At 38.0% G+C, this 19,906-nt stretch overlaps 1 protein-coding gene and 1 pseudogene across 4 annotated transcripts in view; one reads left to right on the top strand and one right to left on the bottom strand.

Annotated features, from left to right (window-relative positions):
* Window positions 1-19,906, bottom strand: part of Pou2f1 (POU class 2 homeobox 1) — a 144,621-nt gene that overhangs the window by 71,639 nt on the left and 53,076 nt on the right. For 2 of the 4 annotated variants that reach the window (XM_028864374.1, XM_028864371.1), the window contains exon 1: window positions 59-2,220. The exons of 1 other annotated variant lie outside the window; for it this stretch is intronic. In XM_028864374.1, coding sequence (XP_028720207.1) covers window positions 59-86 — 28 coding nt within the window. In that variant the 5' untranslated portion in view covers window positions 87-2,220. Of the gene's footprint in view, window positions 1-58; window positions 2,221-18,356; window positions 19,274-19,906 lie in introns of those variants that run through there. One more of the 4 variants, XM_028864372.2, reaches the window with a different exon arrangement.
* LOC114689989 lies at window positions 7,153-9,166 on the top strand (annotated as a pseudogene).

The following is a 19,906-nucleotide window of genomic DNA, read 5'->3' as shown; positions in this document are numbered from 1 at the left end:
CAATCCCATACATGCTATTTCCATATTAAAGCTGTAAGAAAACTGTGCTGGTACCCACCTAGAACACAGTCACTGCAGTCCAGCATTGCTGTAAAATCTTCAGGAGGTGCAGACAATCCAAAGCAAGAAGGAACAGGTATGGTTTGGGGTGGGGAAAGAAGGTACTACTATTCTAACAAATCTGTACTAGGTTCTTAAGAGAACAGGGTGGGGGAGTGGAAAGTGAATTAACAGAGAAGCAAACACAACCTCAGTTACACCATAGCAATCTTCAACTGAATAAGGAAACTTCAGTTGCTCAGAGGAGTTTTAGTCTCTTCTAGCTGCTAGGACTGACATTGTCAAGGCAACTGAAGCATGAAAAGTTCCCCTTTTTGTAATAAAATAGAAACAAAGATTGCAGCTGGCAGTTTCCATAATGAAGCTTAATCAGTATGCGTGTGATTAGGGCCTTATGCAAATCTCTCCTCGTTAGCACAGCAGCTAGCACTTTGAAGTCCAGGAACAATTCATTTACAGAATACACTGAAAGCACTCCCTGCATAATTTAAATGAATACATAAATATTTATCAGCTTATTTGCATATTAATTGGCAGTGCATGAAGGGAAAAATTATCTCCGGAGTGCCAGCATAATAATTAGGAGGATAAAATGAGATTTCTTCCAATGGTCTGGCATCTTGGACCCAACTTGAGATAGTACCAGGGGAGAAGGGAGGGACAGGAGACAGAGTTCTGTTAAAATGCCACTGAAATGACATGAACAAATTAGAAACAACTCTACAGACTTAAGCACCTTTAATCTTATTCCTGCTGGCAACAATGACTTCAGTAATAAGAGGATTTGCAAAGGGCTTTCTACACAATCCAAATAATCCCAAGGAAACAATTAGCAAGGTAGAAGCAGAACACAGGCTTGTCAAGATGGTGCTAGTCTACTGATAGGGAATTTTCCAGTTATTAACACACACTGTCAGGAGAAAGGCTACTTAAAACACGACAACAATATAAATGCAAAAGCAGGGGAGAGTGTCCACAAGCATCTCTGAAAGCAGATATTCATTATAATAGGAACCTTACTAAACTACCAAATTACCAGCACATTAGCTGACTGCTGACATGCAACATGCTCCCATCAAAATCAAACTCAAGGGGAAGATAGTTTGTTACTTAGAATAGACATCATTCTCAAATGGCCATGTAACTGCAGAATTAGTATTTTTAAGCAATACCACTTAATGGACCTCTTTCTCTATGTGTGACTTTCTGTACTTACATCCTTACTAAACATGTTTATTAAAGTTTGAAATTAAGTCACAACCTTTCAGATATCATTATAATAAATCCGGGAGATTTATAAAAACACTGCAAAGTAGGGATTGTTAAATTCTTAGGAATAAAGAAACCAAGGCAAAGAAAACTAAAGCACTTTTTACTCAATGGCACATTAATAACTTGGAGCCAGGATTTCAATCTAGATTTTGCTGACATCAAGATACAAGTTCTTTTTAAGACCTACACATTAAGGATGAGTCACACATTCAGAGAACTCAAGGGTAGGGAGAGAGAGGAAGGGAGGGGGGGAGACTAAAGCAGAAGACTATAAAATGGCTTGTTTCAGTCCTGAAGGAGACCAATAATTGGTAGCAAAGACACTGTGTTTAAGTGCATACAAATAATACACTAGATAAAAGTTGAGTTCTTAAGGGTACCCATTCATTAATAACCTGTTTTATTTGTCACTAATCTTCAAGCATGCTAGATGTCTGATTTTTAAAATGCTATGAAATAAAGATGTGTGTAATACACTGGGTATTACTGTCAGTATTTGTCCAGTGTTGTATTACACAACTTCACTACAGCCTTGGTTCTGAACATACAATATGAACATTATGTACTGCACATACTGTCATACTACCCAGTGTCAACCAATGCTACTTGAGACACCTCAGCTCAGATTCAAGATTAATGTGTTATAATGTACAGTATGTACTTACAACTGTACTTGCAAAGTTTTCAGCTCTTACAGAAATATGTAAGACTTAATATTTTCCTATCAGTACATAAGAATCAAATTACAGCATCTTTGGGCTGGAGAGATAGCTCAGCAGTTAATAGTGTGTGCTGTTCTATGTAGCAAAGGGGCCAGGTTCAGTTCCCAGAACCTACATTAGGTAGCTCATAATTATCTGTAATTCCAATTTCAGAGGCCCTCTTCTGGCCTTCTTAGGCACCTGCACACACATGGTGTATATAAATTTATGCAAACACATATATACACATTAAAAAAAACTTTAAAAAAGAATACTGTATCTTTTTATTGTATTAAGAATGTTTGATTTTAAGAATGTCTGTGAATTGATGATCTCAGTTTCATAAAAAATTATTAAATGAATTTTGGCTTGGTATTAGAACATTATTTCCAACAAATATCTGAAATGTACCTAAGCCTATTTCTGACATTTTACACAATATACTTATGTGAAGTGGCATTCTCAACCCTGTTGATCGTAAAAATAAAAATATTGGTCAATCCTGAAAAATGTTGAAAAGCACTATATTTTGCAGTATCACATATTCAGCCAAGACTTCTATATAAAATAAATAAGCAGGTACATCTTATTAGTATGCAAATTTATATTAATCTTTAACATGGCAAAATATACACATATCAAGAAAGTATTTTAAAATAATATTTCAATCAATTTTGATTTGTATACCTATTTTATGCATTTATATACCCATGGTGCCCGAAAACTTAGGTACAAGGGATCAACAGCAGAAAGTCTTAGAAGCTCTATCTAACCTGGAGCAGAAACAGGAATAAGAGACCCTATAATCCAGAAGGACATGGAGTCATCTGATAAACAACACATCTTTAAAGTACCAATTATATTGAGTAATAAGTCATACCACTGTGTATTAAAATAAGCAAAAATATGGTATAGGATGCTAGTTCCAAATTAGTTTTTAAGATACAATGTGTTGGGCTGGACAAGTTCTGCTTGGTGGGAAAAGATGGGAAGCAATGCCAAAATGGACCTAAACTTACTTCTGGTGAAGCAGTTATTTGACTAGAATACACTTGATATTGATAAAGTATTTCATTCCCTCCTTTTCTGTATTCACAAAATTTTGTTTTCCCTTATAGAATACTTCTGCAATTTTCCCTTTCAAAAAAAAAAAAAATACCCTACACAAGAATGTCATTAAGATATCTTTTCCTCGCTAATTTGGTCTTCTGTATTCAAGCAGGCAAGACCTGGGGTAATAGACAAGCAGTAATTGTTTACTGCACTGAGACAGTGTGAGTAGTATCTGCCTTAGGCCAAGACAACTCCAAGATTCCCCTGTAGAGAATGAAGGTTATAGCTCACCAGGTTGGATCCTATTCCCTTCTATGACAAATCTCACCTAGGCAGGTGACTAGACTTCAGTATAAAGGGCAATAAAAAGCAGCCCTTTTGGTCTCTATTGAAGTAGGCACTCTGAGAGCTCTTGAGAACAGGTTTAAATACTCAAATAATGTTCTGGGTTTCTACAAATAGAGGCAGAGAATGAGAAGAAACATCCTTCCCTCATACTCCCTATCCATGGACAATTTATAGCCAAAAGAAAAGTCAGATAACTTCTACCAGAGTCAAATGCACACACTATTTGCTCTTCATATATATCAACTAAGAACCTCCAAGTTTAAAACTGAACCAAGGCCGGGCGGTGGTGGCGCACGCCTTTAATCCCAGCACTCGGGAGGCAGAGCCAGGCGGATCTCTGTGAGTTCGAGGACAGCCTGGGCTACCAAGTGAGTCCCAGGAAAGGCGCAAAACTACACAGAGAAACCCTGTCTCGAAAAACCAAAAAAAAAAAAAAAAAAAAAAAAAAAAAAAAAAAAAAACCAAAAAAAACTGAACCAAAAAAGAACACCTTAGGAAAAAAATCCATAAGATGATGAATTAATTCAATCAAATCTCTTTTTAATACCTGGGTTAGGACTTGATTAGTGGCCTATAGATGCCTTTAGAGAAGAGGCCAATAAATACTTCAATAATTAACAACTCTTTTTTAGATGAGCTGGACTGGAGACATGAGATGGGGGAACAGGTTTTATGGAAAGGACAAGAGAATATTAATATATTAAATGATAGCATAACACAGAGCTGAAAAGGGCAACATTTCAAATTATATATTTCAAAATTATGTATGTGGTGGTTTGAATGAGAATGGGCTTATATATTTGAATGCTTGATCCCCAGTGAGTAGAACTGTTTGGGAAGGATTAGGAGGTGTGACATTGATGGAGTCTGAATGTGAAAAGCATCCTACAAGATTATGTGTTTAAACACTTTGTCCCCAGATGGTGGCACTATTTGGAAAGGCTATGAAACGTTTAGAGGGTGGAGATTTGTTAGACATGTGCCACAGGGTAGGAGGCTTTGTGCTTTTATAGTCAAACCCTACATCTTGTTCTTACTCTGCTTCCTAACTGCTGGGTAACCTCAAGCTCCTGCCATCAGGCTTGCCTTGCCATGGATGGACTATCCATCCCCTCACCCCACCCCAGAACTGTAAGCCAATTAAGTTGCTTTAGTCAGGGCACTGTAATCACAGAAATAGAAAAAAAACTAACACAATGCCTAATATTTGTTCCCTTTTTTTCCTAAATGGAGAGAAGAATTTTCATGATTCAAAATTCACATCTAATATGACTGCAAAATAACATCATGCTTAAGAGCAAAGTTTTAGGCTAGTCTAAGTGTCATCAGAAAAGAAATTAAAAGCAATACTAACCAAATTATAATTTACATTTTAAATAAACTTTGTGTGAGTGAATTAAAGTTATGTTGGGTTCTTCCTGACTAAATCATTCATGATTAACTGTTCATGTTCTAGAGAAACCATCAATAATAGAGAGCTTCCACCAACATGAAACTATCATTTTTTTTTTAATTAAAAATAAATAATAATAGAGGATTCAAATGAACCAAAGGTAGAGCCAATCTGGATAGTTTAACATTTGCCATAAAATAATAAACACTCTTTTTTCTTCATAATTCAGCCCGAGAACAAGGCAGGCATCTGAACTTAGTCAAGAGGAGAGCAGTAATCAGGAAACTGGTTACATACAGGAAGGTCAATCTAATAAATAAACTGAGCTAAGTTTATCACTGTAGGAAAAGAGAATTTCAATCCTGAAAACAGGAATAAGACAAAATGAACTTTAAAGTACTGAATTAGTATTAGAGTCTGGAGAGATGGCTTAATGGTTAAGAACAAATGCTGACCTTGCATAAACCCAGGTTCAGTTCTCAGCACTCACAAGCACTTGTTTCTGGGGCCCAATGCCCTTTGTACAGGCCTTCATAGCCACTAGACAAGCACATGGTGCACACACATAATGCAGGCAAAAACATTCACACACATAAAAATAAATCTTAGCCGGGCGGTGGTGGCGCACGCCTTTAATCCCAGCACTCGGGAGGCAGAGCCAGGCGGATCTCTGTGAGTTCAAGGCCAGCCTGGGCTACCAAGTGAGTTTCAGGAAAGGCGCAAAGCTACACAGAGAAACCCTGTCTCGAAAAAACCAAAATCTTAAAAAATAATAGATATAAAAATAAGTATAACTTTAATACCGTCCCCCCTCTTTTTTTTAGGCACGTGGAAGAGAACTGAAGACATATGAATATCCGGACATTTTTTTTCATGTCACTACCATATAGAGCAGTGGTTCTCAACCTTCTTAAAGCTTCGACCCTTTAACACAGCTCCTCATGTTGTTCTGACCTCCAACCATAAAGTTATTCCGTTGCTACTTCATAACTGTAGTTTTGCTACTGTTATGAATCCTAATGTAAATATCTTATGACACCTGTAGGGGCCATGGTCCACAGGCTGAGAACTACTGATCTAAAGAGAATCCAGGGTTCCAAAGAAACTAGCTGAAATGTTTAAACTTTATACTCTGGAGATGCAGTTCAATGGTATTTGCCTAACATAAGCAAATCCCTGCACTGGGAAGAAAAAAAAGTGAAAGTGAATATGAAGAAAAAAAAACAAACAAAACACCAACTTAAAAGATTCCTCACCAAATTCTGCATAATTTGGACAAAGTAAATAAAAATGATAATGAATGAGGGGCTGGAGAGATAGATCAGTGGTTAAGAGCACTGGCTACTCCAGCAGCCACATGAGGGCTCACAACCATCCATAACTCCAGTTCAGGGGACCCAAGACTGAAGGCACTAAGCATGCACACAGTGCACAGACATACATGCAGGCAAAATACCCATATTCATAAGCTAAAGCAACAATAGTAAATGAAATATAACTGTTATTAAATTATTAAGACTTCATGAGTACTTGCTGACACAAACAGGTCAGCAAACTGTCATACACTGGTACTTTTATGCTATTGAAGCTTTGCTTTTCCAAACTCTCAAAACTCCCTAATCATAGAAAGTGTTTATATTAGCACGATGAGAGTAGAAATCTAGAGAGTCATGAAATACACGGATAACCTACTGTCGTAGTGTACTTATAATCATTTATACAGTATTCTGAGGGGCTTTTCAGTATCTTATGAAACAGAAGTCTACATTGGACCCTCTGTTTTAATAGTGAAAGCTCAGACCTAAGTGTGAGTTTCAGCTTTCCACAGTTTGGGCCACTGTTTATTTACTGTCTGAAGAAAGACTTATTGAAAACTACTATAACCCTAAATTTTATTACATATAATAAACAGTTAATTTAAAATAAAATCTCACTAGACATAATATTAGAAAATTAATTATAAGTGTGGTATTTTAGATGTATTATAATACTATTTAAAAAAATACTATTAGCCGGGTGGTGGTGGTGGTGGTGGTGGTGGTGGTGGTGGTGGTGCACACCTTTAATCCCAGCACTCGGGAGGAAGAGGCAGGTGGATCTCTGTGAGTTCAAAGCCAGCCTGGTCTCCAGAGCGAGTTCTAGGACAGGCTCCAAAGCTACACAAAGAAACACTGCCTCGAGAAAAACAATAAACAAACAAACAAACAAATACATTACTGGTGCTATAATGTGGTATTCTAAACTGTCCTACTTATGAAACAGACTCACTGAACAGGACAGCTTTTGGGGTTGGTGTGGTCTCTTTGCCAGCCTAGCTAGGCCTACATGCAAGCAAACCTGTCTAAAGGACCTGCAGTTGGCATTATCTTAGCACCACCTACTCCTGTGCGGGTGTCTTCAGGCATGGAAAAGTAGAATTGTCACTGACCAGGGTTACTGAACTACAACAGGCTAGCTGTGTTGCTTTTACCGACAGAGTGATTAATCAGGGATGCTGTGAAGAACTGGGTTGTGATGAACCCCACCAACACAGTTTTAAACACCAAACATCTGATTGGGTGTAGGTCTGATGATGTTGTTGCTCACTCTGATATGAAGCATTGGCCCTTCATGGTCATGAATGATGCAGGTAAGTCCAATGTCCAAGAAGAACACAAAGGGGAGACAAAAAGCTTCGACCCAGAGGAGGTATGCTCTATGGTTCTGATGAAGATGAAGAAAATTAGAGAAGCCTATCTTCAGAAAACTGTTACCAATGTTGTGATCACAGTGCCAGCTTATTTCAATGATTCTCGGCAGTAGGCAACAAAAAAATGCTGGAACTGTCGCTGGCCTCAATGTACTCAGAATTATCAATGAACCAAATACTGCTAATTCTTATTGCTTAGATAGGAAGGCTGAAGTTGAAAGAAATGTGCTGATTTTTATTTGAGAGGTGATACTTCTTCTTTTTTTTTTTTTTTTTTTTTTTTTTTTGGTTTTTCGAGACAGGGTTTCTCTGTGTAGCTTTGCGCCTTTCCTGGGACTCACTTGGTAGTCCAGGCTGGCCTCGAACTCACAGAGATCCACCTGGCTCTGCCTCCCGAGTGCTGGGATTAAAGGCGTGCGCCACCATCGCCCGGCGAGAGGTGATACTTCTGATAGGATGTCAGTCCTTACTTTTGAGGTCTAATCTACAGCTAGAAATCCCCACTTGGAGAGAGAAGACTGACAACTGCATGGTCAACCATTTTATTGTCAGTTTAAATGCAAGCACCAGGACATCAGTAAAAACAAGAAAGGTGTCTATTGTCTGGTTACTGCTTGCCAACAGGTGCATACCTTCTCCTTTAGCACCTAGGCCAGTAATGACATTGAATGATAGAATCGATTTCTATATCTCTGTTACCCATGCTCAATTTGAAGAATTGAATGCTGATCTGTTCTGTGGCACTCTGGACCCTGTGGAAAAAGCCCTTTGAGATGCCAAATTAGACAAGTCACAGGTCCATGATATCGTCCTGGTGGGTGGTTCTACCAGAATTCCCAAGATTCAGAAGCTTTGCCAAGATGTCTTCAGTGGAAAAGAACTGAATACAAGCATTAACTCTGATAAAGCTGTTGCTTTACAGGGCAGGTCTCCAGGCAGCTACCTGAAATCAACTCTATCTGGAGATAATCCTAAGAATGTTCAGGATTTGCTGCTCTTGGATGCCACTCCTCTTCCCCTTGGTATTGAAACTGCTGGTAGAGCATGAATGTCCTCATCAAGCACAGTATTATCATTCCTACCAATCAGACACAGACCTTCACAACCTGCCTAACAGCCAGCAGGTGTGCTCGTTCCAATATGTAAAGGTGAAAGAGCCATGACCAAGGACAACAACCTGCTTGGAAAATTTGAACTCACAGGCATATCTTCTGTAGCCTGCAGTATTTCTCAGATCACAGTCACTTGACATTGATGCCAATGGCATCCTCAATGTTTATACTGTAGATAAGAGCACAAGAAAGGAGAACAAGATCACCATCACTGATGGCAAGGGCCCCTTGGGCAAGTAAGATAGTAAGTGCATGGTCCAGGAAACTTAGAAGTACAACACTGAAGAGGAAAAACAGAGAGATAAAGTAGTACTCAAGAATTCACTGGAATCCTATGCATTCAACATGAGCGAAACAGCTGAAGATGAGAAACTTCAAGGCATTGTCAATGAGGACAAAGAGAAGATTCTAGACAAGTGTAATGAAATCATCAACTGGCTAGATAATAATCAGACTGCAGAGAAGGAAGGAGCTGAACATTGGCAGAAAGAACTGGAGAAAGTCTGCCTGCAATCCCATCATTACCAAGCTGTACTAGAGGGCTGGTGGCATGCCAGGTGGAATGCCTGGGGGCTTCCCTGGTGCGAGAGCACCTCCCTCTGGCAGTGCTTCTTCAGGCCACCACGGAAAAGGTTAAGTCAGTCCAGTATAGATGTAGCATTGTTCCAAAGAGAAACATGGGAAGGACCCAAATTTAGCAAGTTCTGTGGCAGTTTCAAAGTTAGAGCTGTTACAGTATTTTTTTTTACATTCTCAAAATTTGACCATGAAACATGTGCACAGGAAGAAATAACATTACACTTTATAAACAGCGCATCTTAAGTGGAAATGCAACGCCTTAAATAAAGCTATATAAAATGGGTAGGGGTAGAGAGGAAACTCTGAATGAAGGGCTCTGGATCTTATTTGTGCCAGCAAACGTGACCTAATTTAGAAACAGGGCCTTTGACAACGATCATATTAAGATGAAGTGACTGGGTTGGAAATGGTCAAGAGCTTGCCTAGAATGGATGAACTCAGCAGTGTACCAAAACCAACCAAACAAAAAGATGAAGTCATTAGTGCTGTTGTCCTTAAAAGGGGGAAATTTGGACAGAAATAGAACAAAAGGAAAGTAATAGAGACACGGACAGATTCCTTCTCACAGCCCTCAGAAGAAACAAACCCTGATAGCACCTTATTTTGAACTTACAACCTCTAGAACTATGAGGCATTAAGTTCCTGCTGTTTAAGCTGCTGCATTTATGGTATTCTGTTACTATTACGGCATCCATAGAAAACTAACACAGCTTCTGAACTTCATGCTTGCTTATTTGAAAAATGGGGTTTGTGGTCTAAGGGCATTTTTAAAATGAGAATGTTATTTTAAAATAACCAGGGTTCATGAAAAATAATTTTGGTATTATTATAATCTCTTGATAAATATTCAATAAATGCTGTCAAGATTCTTCTCCTAATGCAGGGGGGAAAAATGTAAGTGGATACTCTTGAATATTTCTATCTCTTAACTAGGCATTAATCATAAGCCAGAGAACATGTTTGTTGTACATGGTAAAGTCTTAAGACTGCTAAGACTACTGAAACACATTTGAAGAACAAGGTGCTTTTTCTTTTCTTCATGTTTTAATCCTGAAATAATAATCTCTTTGGAAGACTTAAATTGGAAACAAAGACAAAGAAATCTCTCTGTCCAGGTGGGTGCTCTATGAGAATCCCTGGAAGATAAAATTCGGAGTATTACAACAATCAACAGATAATTGGAAGTTGCCAAAAACTGATTAAGAATGTAACTTGATCATCCAAACAAAAGGGACATATATCTTTTTCCTATTTCTTCTACTCTTATACTTCTTATGCATATTAGAAATGTCATCAGCAAACAGGCACATTAATGCTCTCAAGAGTTTGTATAAACATTTCAAAGAAATATACAAGTCAGTGAAGAGCTATGAACAGTGTTGTTAGTATAGGTGAAGTATTTTACGAAGATTTCATGAAACTAGTGTCTGCTCTATTCCTATATACTCTAAGTTTTAACAAAAAGGAAAACCCACATGAAATGTTACTATAAATTTTTTATACTCTAGACATATTACTTCATATTTAAGGAAATTGAAAAAAGTAAAAAAAAAAATTATAGCTGGGCAGTGTTGGCACACGCCTTTAATTTTAATTCCAGCACTCGGGAGGCAGAGACAGGTGGATCTGTGAGTTCGAGGCCAGCCTGGTCTACAGAGTGAGATCCAGGACAGGTACCAAAACTACATAGAGAAACCCTGTCTCAAAAGAAATAAAATCATTTAAAAAAAAAAAAAAAAAAAAAAAAAAAAAACAGATCTGACCTGGAGTCTGTTTCAGTTCTCTACTACTTAGCTGAATTTCTTTAAGCAAGTTACTTGTTATCTCTAATCTTAGATCATTAAGGATATAATATTTTAGTCATTATATAAATGCTTCTTATAGACTAACAACTATAGTCACAAAGTGTTTCTGCTAAACTACCATCAGGGACTACTACTATTTTATTTTATTATTATTATTAATTATTATTATTATTATTATTTTTTTGGTTTTTTGAGACAGGGTTTCTCTATGTAGCTTTTCCTGGAACTCATTCTGTAGCCCAGGCTGGCCTTGAACTCACAGAGATCCGCCTGGCTCTGCCTCCCGAGTGCTGGGATTAAAGGCGTGCACCACCACCACCACCACCACCACACCACCACCACCACCACCACCACCACCACCACCGCCCGGCATACTGTTTTATTATTATAAAATACAGATGATATACTGAATGCTGAAGCTAACTTGACTCTATTTCCATTGATTGCTAGGTCAAAGGCATCTCAATCATCACTCCATCACATCAACAAAGCTTAAACAGATTTCAGAGTTAAAATGAAAACTTATGTATTTGATAAGTCATTTTAATAGTCAATCCATAAAATAAAAGGCAATCACCACAACACCTGGGTTTATCAGTGGCTACTAAATTAATAGTTTGATTTAATAGAAAATATTTATTAGGTATAGAGAGACTGCATTCTTTCTTTGCATTGATTCACTGAAAACTGAAAGTAGTTTGGTAGTTATAAAGACAGGAATGCTCTTCTTACTTTTGCAGTCTAATACTACAAAAAGAATTAACCGAATAAAATAACCTAACACCTTAAAGGGGTAAAAAATCACATAAAATGGGGAACCCTAGATTAGTTATCAGGACATATTTAGCCGTCTTAGGTAGGCATCTCCTGTGTGCCCAATTCTCCTTAACAAAACAAATTTTACAATACTCCCTTACTGAAGGAACAAGGAAGTTAAAGAGTTTGTGAAGCATGTATTTTAAGGTACCATTATTTCATGACGCTGGACAAAAACTGCCTAAATATTATATTTAGTGGGTACATTCCTCTAACAACCCACTTTCAATCTTAGTATTTACCTCCTCCAAATTCTAAGTATCAGACTGTATAAGAAATACACTATAGACAGGTCAATGGAGGTTTTTCTTATTAATTGCAAAATAGTTTTAAAATATAAGATGACATTTTGCATTTAGAAAATGGGAAAGATCAGTATTTGGTACACACAGTGTACGAATTCTGCATCACTGGTTGACTATCATATATTGTCTTTAAAAAGTCTCAAGAATCTTGACCAGCAGAGAGCACTAACAGCCTCACACAACAAAAGAATCAGTACAGGCACTGACTTTCATTTGCCATATATTTTTAATGTCAAGCTATTTTTTGATTCGCTTAACTAATTAGAATAACTGGCACAGCATTTACACAACCAAACCAAGTGCTCTCACCCATGTAATTTGGAGGTCACACACTCCTTCCTACCTCATGAAATTCTGAACAAGTGAGGTGTGATGGTGCACACAAACCAAGTGTGGCGGCTGGGGATGGCTCAGTCAGCCCAGCGCCCGTTCTACAAGCAGAAGGACCTGACTTCAGATTGCCGGCACCCACATAAAAAGTAAACAAGCCAACAAAACTAGGCACGGGAGCTACATCTGTGACCTGGGTGGGTCAAGATGGGTGAATCCCTAGAGCTCACTGGCCAGCCAGTCTAACAGATCAGTGAGAGGGGTCTCAAAAAATGAGGTAGAAAGTGACTGAGGACGATACCTAACATCATCTTCTGGCCTCCATACACACACATATGCACTTATACACACACAAACATGCACTTACACACACACCACATACAGGCACGCATTTTATTTTAGAAAAAAAATTAAAGTCAAATATGTAACTAGTTCAAACTATCTTCTTTATTTTGAACCTTAGAATGTTCAGTTAAAATTGATACATCTCTGAACATTAAGCTACTACAAGATAGTTAATTTTCATTATCAGTTGACTGGAATCAGTTACCTAGGAAAACACACCTGTGAGCCTACCTGTGAAGGTGCTTTCAGAATGGCTTACCTAAGAGAAGACGCACCTCGAATGAGGCTGGCATCACCCCATCATGTATTAGGATCACGGACTGAATAAGAAGGCAAAGGAGAAAGCAAATGGAGCAAGCAGTATCTCCCTCTCTCCCTGCCTCCGGAGTTTGCACACAGTGTGACGCCTGGTCTCACACTCTTGTCAGAGCTAGAGCTAGTTTTACTGCTAAGCCTTGTCCAGCACGATGGACTTAAACTGTGAACTAAAATATACCTTTCTTTGCTAAAGTTGCTTCTATCAGGTACTTTGTTACAGCAGTACGAAAAACAATATGGCTACTGTACTTGCCTGTCTAGGATGTGCTTGACAGTTATTTATGTATGTGCATTTCAGAGTTCTTTAACATGAGTCATTTCATTTGCTTCTTACAAAATCTCGATAGCTGGATAATATTCCCATTATGCAGACGATGCCTCATACTACCAAGGTGGCTAAATAACTTGGAGAAGGCCTAGGTATTAAAGTTACAAAAGACAGTGAAATTAAAAAGAAAGGACTCAAGCTACACTAAACTTAGAAATTAAGTCTGAATATAAGAGCCTCAAGCTTGAACCATGAAGACTGGATTTAGTTATTATACTTTTATGTTTTCCATAGTTTTCTCCTGTAGTGTTCTTCTAGTCGGGCATAATAAGAATGCTCTAAATGTGGCTGGGAACTTCAAAAAGTTAGAAAACTACTTCATTATTGTTATTAGTCCAAAGCTTACTTGGAATTTCAGTCATTTGGTGAGAGTGGAATACAAATGTGCTAAAACTGTTTTCTTTAAGGTGTTGAGGGTGTGTGTATGTGTGTGTGTGTGTTTGATACTGAAAAAGAGAGAACAACTTAAAATTCTTGTTAGTCTGTTATAGTGGCAAAAACTTACTAAAATGTCATTATAGAATACAAATGAAGAAAAATTTGTCTATTTGAAAATTTCTCATATATACTAGTTTAAACTCTCAATGAAAATGAAAACACTGTAAGTTTTAAAAAGGGTAAACCAAAGATAAAACCTAAACAAAATACTAAAGCACTTTAAACAAAAAGGATAGCAAACACGGACACAAGTGAATACACAGAACTGAGCTCCAACACATTCACTAAAGCCTCCAGAGTGACAGAGAAAAACCCACCCTGAAGGCTATAAACTGACAAGTTCTTTCTGGCTGGCCACTGGCACATGGAGAAACCTTTTCTTCTTTTCAAATTTTTCTCAACTTAAATTGGATGCAAATAAGCCAGGTGTGGTCCTAACAACTGTAACCCTGTTAGTCCCTGCTGAGTTTCCATAGTAACAGAAACAGCTGGTAATGGTAAGAGGTTGTACTGACCTCAGACTAGTTTCAAAAGTTTCAATTGTTCAAATGATTGTGGTATCTTAGTAAAGAATAAATACAAAATTATTTTTAAGAAGCTATCTTTGCTTGAAATATAAAGTAAAATAAGGTATTATTTTCTAATAGTCCTTAATAGTGACTTTCAGTTTAATGGCGGGGGTTTCTGAGTCTATTAAAAGTTAGAAGAAGCCAATCATCAAATTTAGGGGAAATGCTTTGACTAAAGAAGTTGAAAAAAGAAAAGAAAAATTTAAGTCAATAATTGGGGGGGGGGTGTTCCTTAATGTAATAAACAACAGGCAGAAAGACAACAGTTCTTTCAAGTTCTGGTTTAAACAGTGTGCACCATTTCCTTAAATTCATGTGCGATGGCTAGGGCAACACTATCATCAGCACCACCTGGGAACTTAGAACTAGAAAGTCTTGGGTCCTTTACCAGATCTACAAAATCAGAAACTTTAAGGGTGAGAGCTCCAGAAATGTGTCTTAACAAATTCTCTACAAGATTCTGATACACACTACAGTGTGAGTGAGCATCAAACTTCAGAGCAGACAGATACATGAAATAAACGCAGTGATTTACTCTACTCCCTGGAACCTGAGTGATAATAAGAGTAAAATGTAAAGAACTCACTAGCCTCCTGAAATGAGTCTTTTGGCTAGTATCCTCCTTGTCTTAACATGAAGAGTATCCATGGTTGGACATGCCTACTTCCTACACATGCCAAATTATCAAGGGATAGATAACCCAAGAGTCTATGATTATTCAAGGAAAGGACAGTCTTTTGAACACAGGAAACTCCACTCACATTCATTCATAACTCATTTCTAATCATCTAGGTCTTCACACATGGCACAGAAAACTCAACCATTTATCCTTCTATAAGAACAAATTTTCCAAGACAGAGAACGCATATATAGCGATAAGTATGAAGTATGAGCCACAAACGAATATCCTTCACTACTGAATTCTTTAAAAACATAAAAGTATGCATTTCTTTAGTATCTAACCTATTAGATATAGTCTCTACATATTACAAAATATTTCTTTACATGCTTTCAATGGACAGCATTTCAAAGAACAGCTAGGCTAGTAGCATTAAAGTGATCACAGACATACTGCGATAGTTAATGGAGAAAAGCTGTGTTTGAGTTACTCTGGGTAACTCAAACACACCATATGCTGTTAAAAATAATGAATTCGCCGGGCGTTGGTGGCGCACGCCTTTAATCCCAGCACTTGGGAGGCAGAGACAGGCGGATCTCTGTGAGTTCGAGGCCAGCCTGGGCTACCAAGTGAGCTCCAGGAAAGGCGCAAAGCTACACAGAGAAACCCTGTCTCGAAAAACCAAAAAAATAAATAAATAAATAAATAATAATAATAATAATAATAATAATAATAATGAACTCAACCAAATTATGCTGGCTAGTTTTAGGTCAACTTGACACAAGCTAGAGTCAGAAACCTCATTGAGAAAATGTCTCCATAAGATCCGATTGAAAGTCATTTTATTAATTAGTGATCAATGGGGGAGGACCCAGCCCATTGCGGGTGGTGCCATCCTTGGGCTAGTCCTGAGTTCTATAAAAAAGCAGACTGGGTAAGCCATGATGAGCAAGAAAGTAAGCAGCGTCCATTGATGGTCTCTGCATCAGCTCCTGCCTCCAGGTTCCTGCCATGTTTGAGTTCCTGGCCTGACTTCCTTCAGTGATGGACTATGATCTGGAAGTGTGAGTCAAACAAGCCCTCTCCTCCCCAGCCTGCTTTTGGCCATGGTGTTTCAGCACAGCAAGAGTAACTCTAACTAAGACACCAATAAAGTCACTCTGTGAAGCTCGTCATTTAAAAACTGCTAAATGCTTTCAGTACCACCCCACAAAATGTACTTTAAAAATGTAGTGGGGGCTAGAGATGTATGTAGCTCAACAGTAGAGCACTTGCCTAGTATAAATGGCTTGGTTCAACCCAAGCATGGCAATGAAATAAACTACTTTAGGTAAATTTCAAGATTGGTCACAATTTATGAGAAAAATTAAACAAACAAAACAAACTAGAAAGACAAAGACATCCAAAGGAAGTGTTTTTCATCATGATTATCTTGGGATCTGTTTATAAGTAATATGAAGAAATTGGCTTAGGTCATATATGCATGCATGCTTCATTTTTTTATATCCTGATTGTCATTTTCCCTCGCTCCTCCCCTCCCAGTCCCTCCCTTGCACCTCCCTTCTTACTCTGCCCCCCTCATCCACTCCTCTTCCATTTCTCTCCAGAAAAGAGCAGGCCTCCCATGAATACCAACCAAACACGGCACATTGAATGCATGCATTCTGTTTGAGGAGCACACCACTGGGGATGGACCCTAGGGTCTCACACAACGCGACAGAAGTGCTCTCCCACTGAGCCCCAGACAGTTGACTTTACATACAAGTCAGGAGATACAGAAGGAAAAAAAATACACTTATTTCCTTTCTTTTGCTTGCCTTATTGTTTTGTAAAACTGGGGTAGTTGTATGGTAGGTGTGTCTTACTTAAATATTCAAGGAATGTTTTCCCTGAGGAATGAATTCAACTCTGATTTCTACTCTGAATGTATTGTCAGCAACTACTCCACTCTTGTGGAAAAAGAACTGAAGACGAAGGAACCCTACCTGGTTATCACTGCCTTAAGACAGCAATCAAGAATCAACAGGAAACGATTCCCAGACTCTTTCCTACCTCAACTGAGAACGTTTGTTAAGCGTCAATGCTCTTCAGTCTAACGCCCTCCCACTGAGCCGTTTCAGCCTGAGTGTGTGCCAATGGTCCTGACTGCCAGTGCTATCGCCACCGTCCTCTACTTCTGTTTCTGAAAACGATCATTAGCATACAAAGTAGTAAGTTTCCCTGGGGTGTATTTCCAGCCAAGTGTGTTCTGTGCCTCTTCCCCACCCTTCTCTCATCTCTTCTCTTTTGTGGCCTCCTTACACTTGCGTCCCTGTCACTGGGTCGTCTGACCTATTCCCCCTGCTCAGCACTTCTTCCCACCTGGTGACCTCTCCGCTAGTCTCATGGCTTGTGTCCACTCTCACATCCTTATACACACACATACAAACATTCAAGTTAGGAACTTCCTATGACAGAGAACACGTGATTTTGTCTAGACTGGGTTACCTCTTAATATACTACTTTCCCTATCTAACAATTTTTATGCAATTTCATTTTGCTTTACAGCTGAGTAGAATTCTTCTATGTATATATACCACATATTCGCTATCTACTTGTTGGTGGAGCATTTCTATTTTTTTCTTAAATGAACACATGAAATGTTATAAATTTCTATTTATTGATTAAAAGATTTTTAGCTAAACTGTCAAGTCTAGCTTAGTACACTTGGTTGGCTTCTAGTATCTGACTAAATATCTTTACCTTATTAATGAAATCCATATAACTAAAAGAGTGAAATCCTATGCAATCAGTTCTATAACTCTGATACAAAGAAACTATCAAAAGAAGTGTTCTGCTTCAGATAACAAAGACTTAAGACAAATCAGTCATGATCCAAAAGCTTGGTTTAATAAAGAACTACAAGAAAGATTCAAAAGCAGAGAAGACTTAGACAAGGAAGACAATTTTGCTTTTGAGCTTAAAGACTTGTTACCATACGAAGTCCTGTAATGAAAAGGAAATGGGTAAATACTGGAAGATTTGTCAAACGAAAGGCTAGGTTCCCTAGAGATAATGCTAACCATGGATTTGGCCTCGGTGTCAGTATACATGAATTCCAAAAGAACAGCAGGAGAAACACTGCCCTTGCTCTGAGTTTCCACCAATCATCTTTCAGTATCCTATCCTGTCAACCTGATGTCACTGCACATCCACCAAGCAACACGGCCTACTTACGTTTACTTTTCAACAAAATGAAAACGGCAAAGCAGCGACAATAAACGCTTTCTGAATTACCTTTTGTAGAGAAGGGCAGCCCCAGAACATCTCTCCTATATAGGCTCTTCTTACTTCATATTCAAACTCACTCATTCTGCAATTACAACAAAAAATTCACAATGACCCTTAAAGGGATCCCTGATCTCCTTTACAGAGGGGGAAAAAAGGGCCTTCCACAATGCAATCACAGTATACTACCTTTGGTGATAGATACCAAGGACATTAAGAGTACTAGTTTATTTTAATTATGGCTTCTCAAGTCATTTTCATACTACACAAAAACCATGACAGAGATTGCAACAGCTTTTCAGTGTTCCAGAGTAAATCTGATATAATAGTTGCCGATAACTCTCAAAATGGAAATTAGGGACAAAAATTCCACTGAAAGAGTATATAGACACTAATGTTTCAACAATAGAAAATGTTTTCATACATTCTTAGAGAACTCATGTGTAGAAACCTATAATTAACTATTCAATAAAGTACAGTTTAGTCTAAAGAAATGATTATGTTTAAATTCTATTAACATGGCTTGGGGCTATAGGTTTGTCTTTATATTATCTTCTATATCTAAAAAACTAAGATTCTTTGCTATTATCTTTTGCCTCCTTATGTAAAAACATTGGTTTATTTCAGCTAAAGTTAACAAGTACTTCATGCTTTTACAATACAGTGGTACCACTAAGAATGTCTAAATAAGAATAGGCCATACAACACAGCCAACAAATCAAACATCTGAGATCAAATGTTTTAATGTAGCATTGAGTTCCCCTGGCCAAACATAGAACAGAAATTAGCATTGTAAATCACAACCCTTAGGGAAGGTAAGCATTTAAGCTGTGAAAAGCTGTTGCGGTTTTTTAATATCATTATAAAATAAAAATCCAGCCAGGGCCATGGTGGTGCACACCTTTAATCCCAGCACTTGGGGAGGCAGAGGCAGGCTGATCTCTGTGAATTGGAGACCAGCTTGGTTTACAGAGTGACTTCCAGGACGGCCAGTCTGTTCACAGAGAAACCCTGCCTTGGAAAAAAAAACCAATAAATAAATAAATAAATCCTCATCGCATTATATATATATAAATGGCCTTTGCAATTTCTGTTCATTAAAGTGAGGACTAGCAAGTTGGGTTCTGGCTATCTCAGTCTCTCTGTGTTTTACCCCCTCAGAAAGCCTTTCTCTTAATATTTACTCTGTTCAACCAACCAACCAACCAACCACCTACCCACCCACCCACCCATCCACCCAAGTCACTCATTTCACCTAATTCTATTTTCTCTGCATTCTCACAATGTTAAAATTTATACACTTGTTTGATTTCTGGTTTTCATCACCAGAACAAAAACATCCTCAGCACAGAACAGTAGTAGTTTCATTTACTACAGCAATTTCACATGTGTGGTAGAACCTGAGAGAGGCTCAAAAATATTTGTGGATGAATTAAAAAAAAAAAAAAAAAAAAAAAAAACGGTTCTGAGGAAGTCAATAAATATTCAATCAAGCATATTAGACTGAAGCCCACAATTAAAGGTTTGTTTAAAAGATTAGGACATGAGCAGAACACTCA

This window comes from Peromyscus leucopus, chromosome 15 (genome assembly GCF_004664715.2).
Source record: "Peromyscus leucopus breed LL Stock chromosome 15, UCI_PerLeu_2.1, whole genome shotgun sequence".
Taxonomy (NCBI): Eukaryota; Metazoa; Chordata; class Mammalia; order Rodentia; family Cricetidae; genus Peromyscus; species Peromyscus leucopus.
This window is presented reverse-complemented; position numbering and strand designations above follow the sequence as displayed.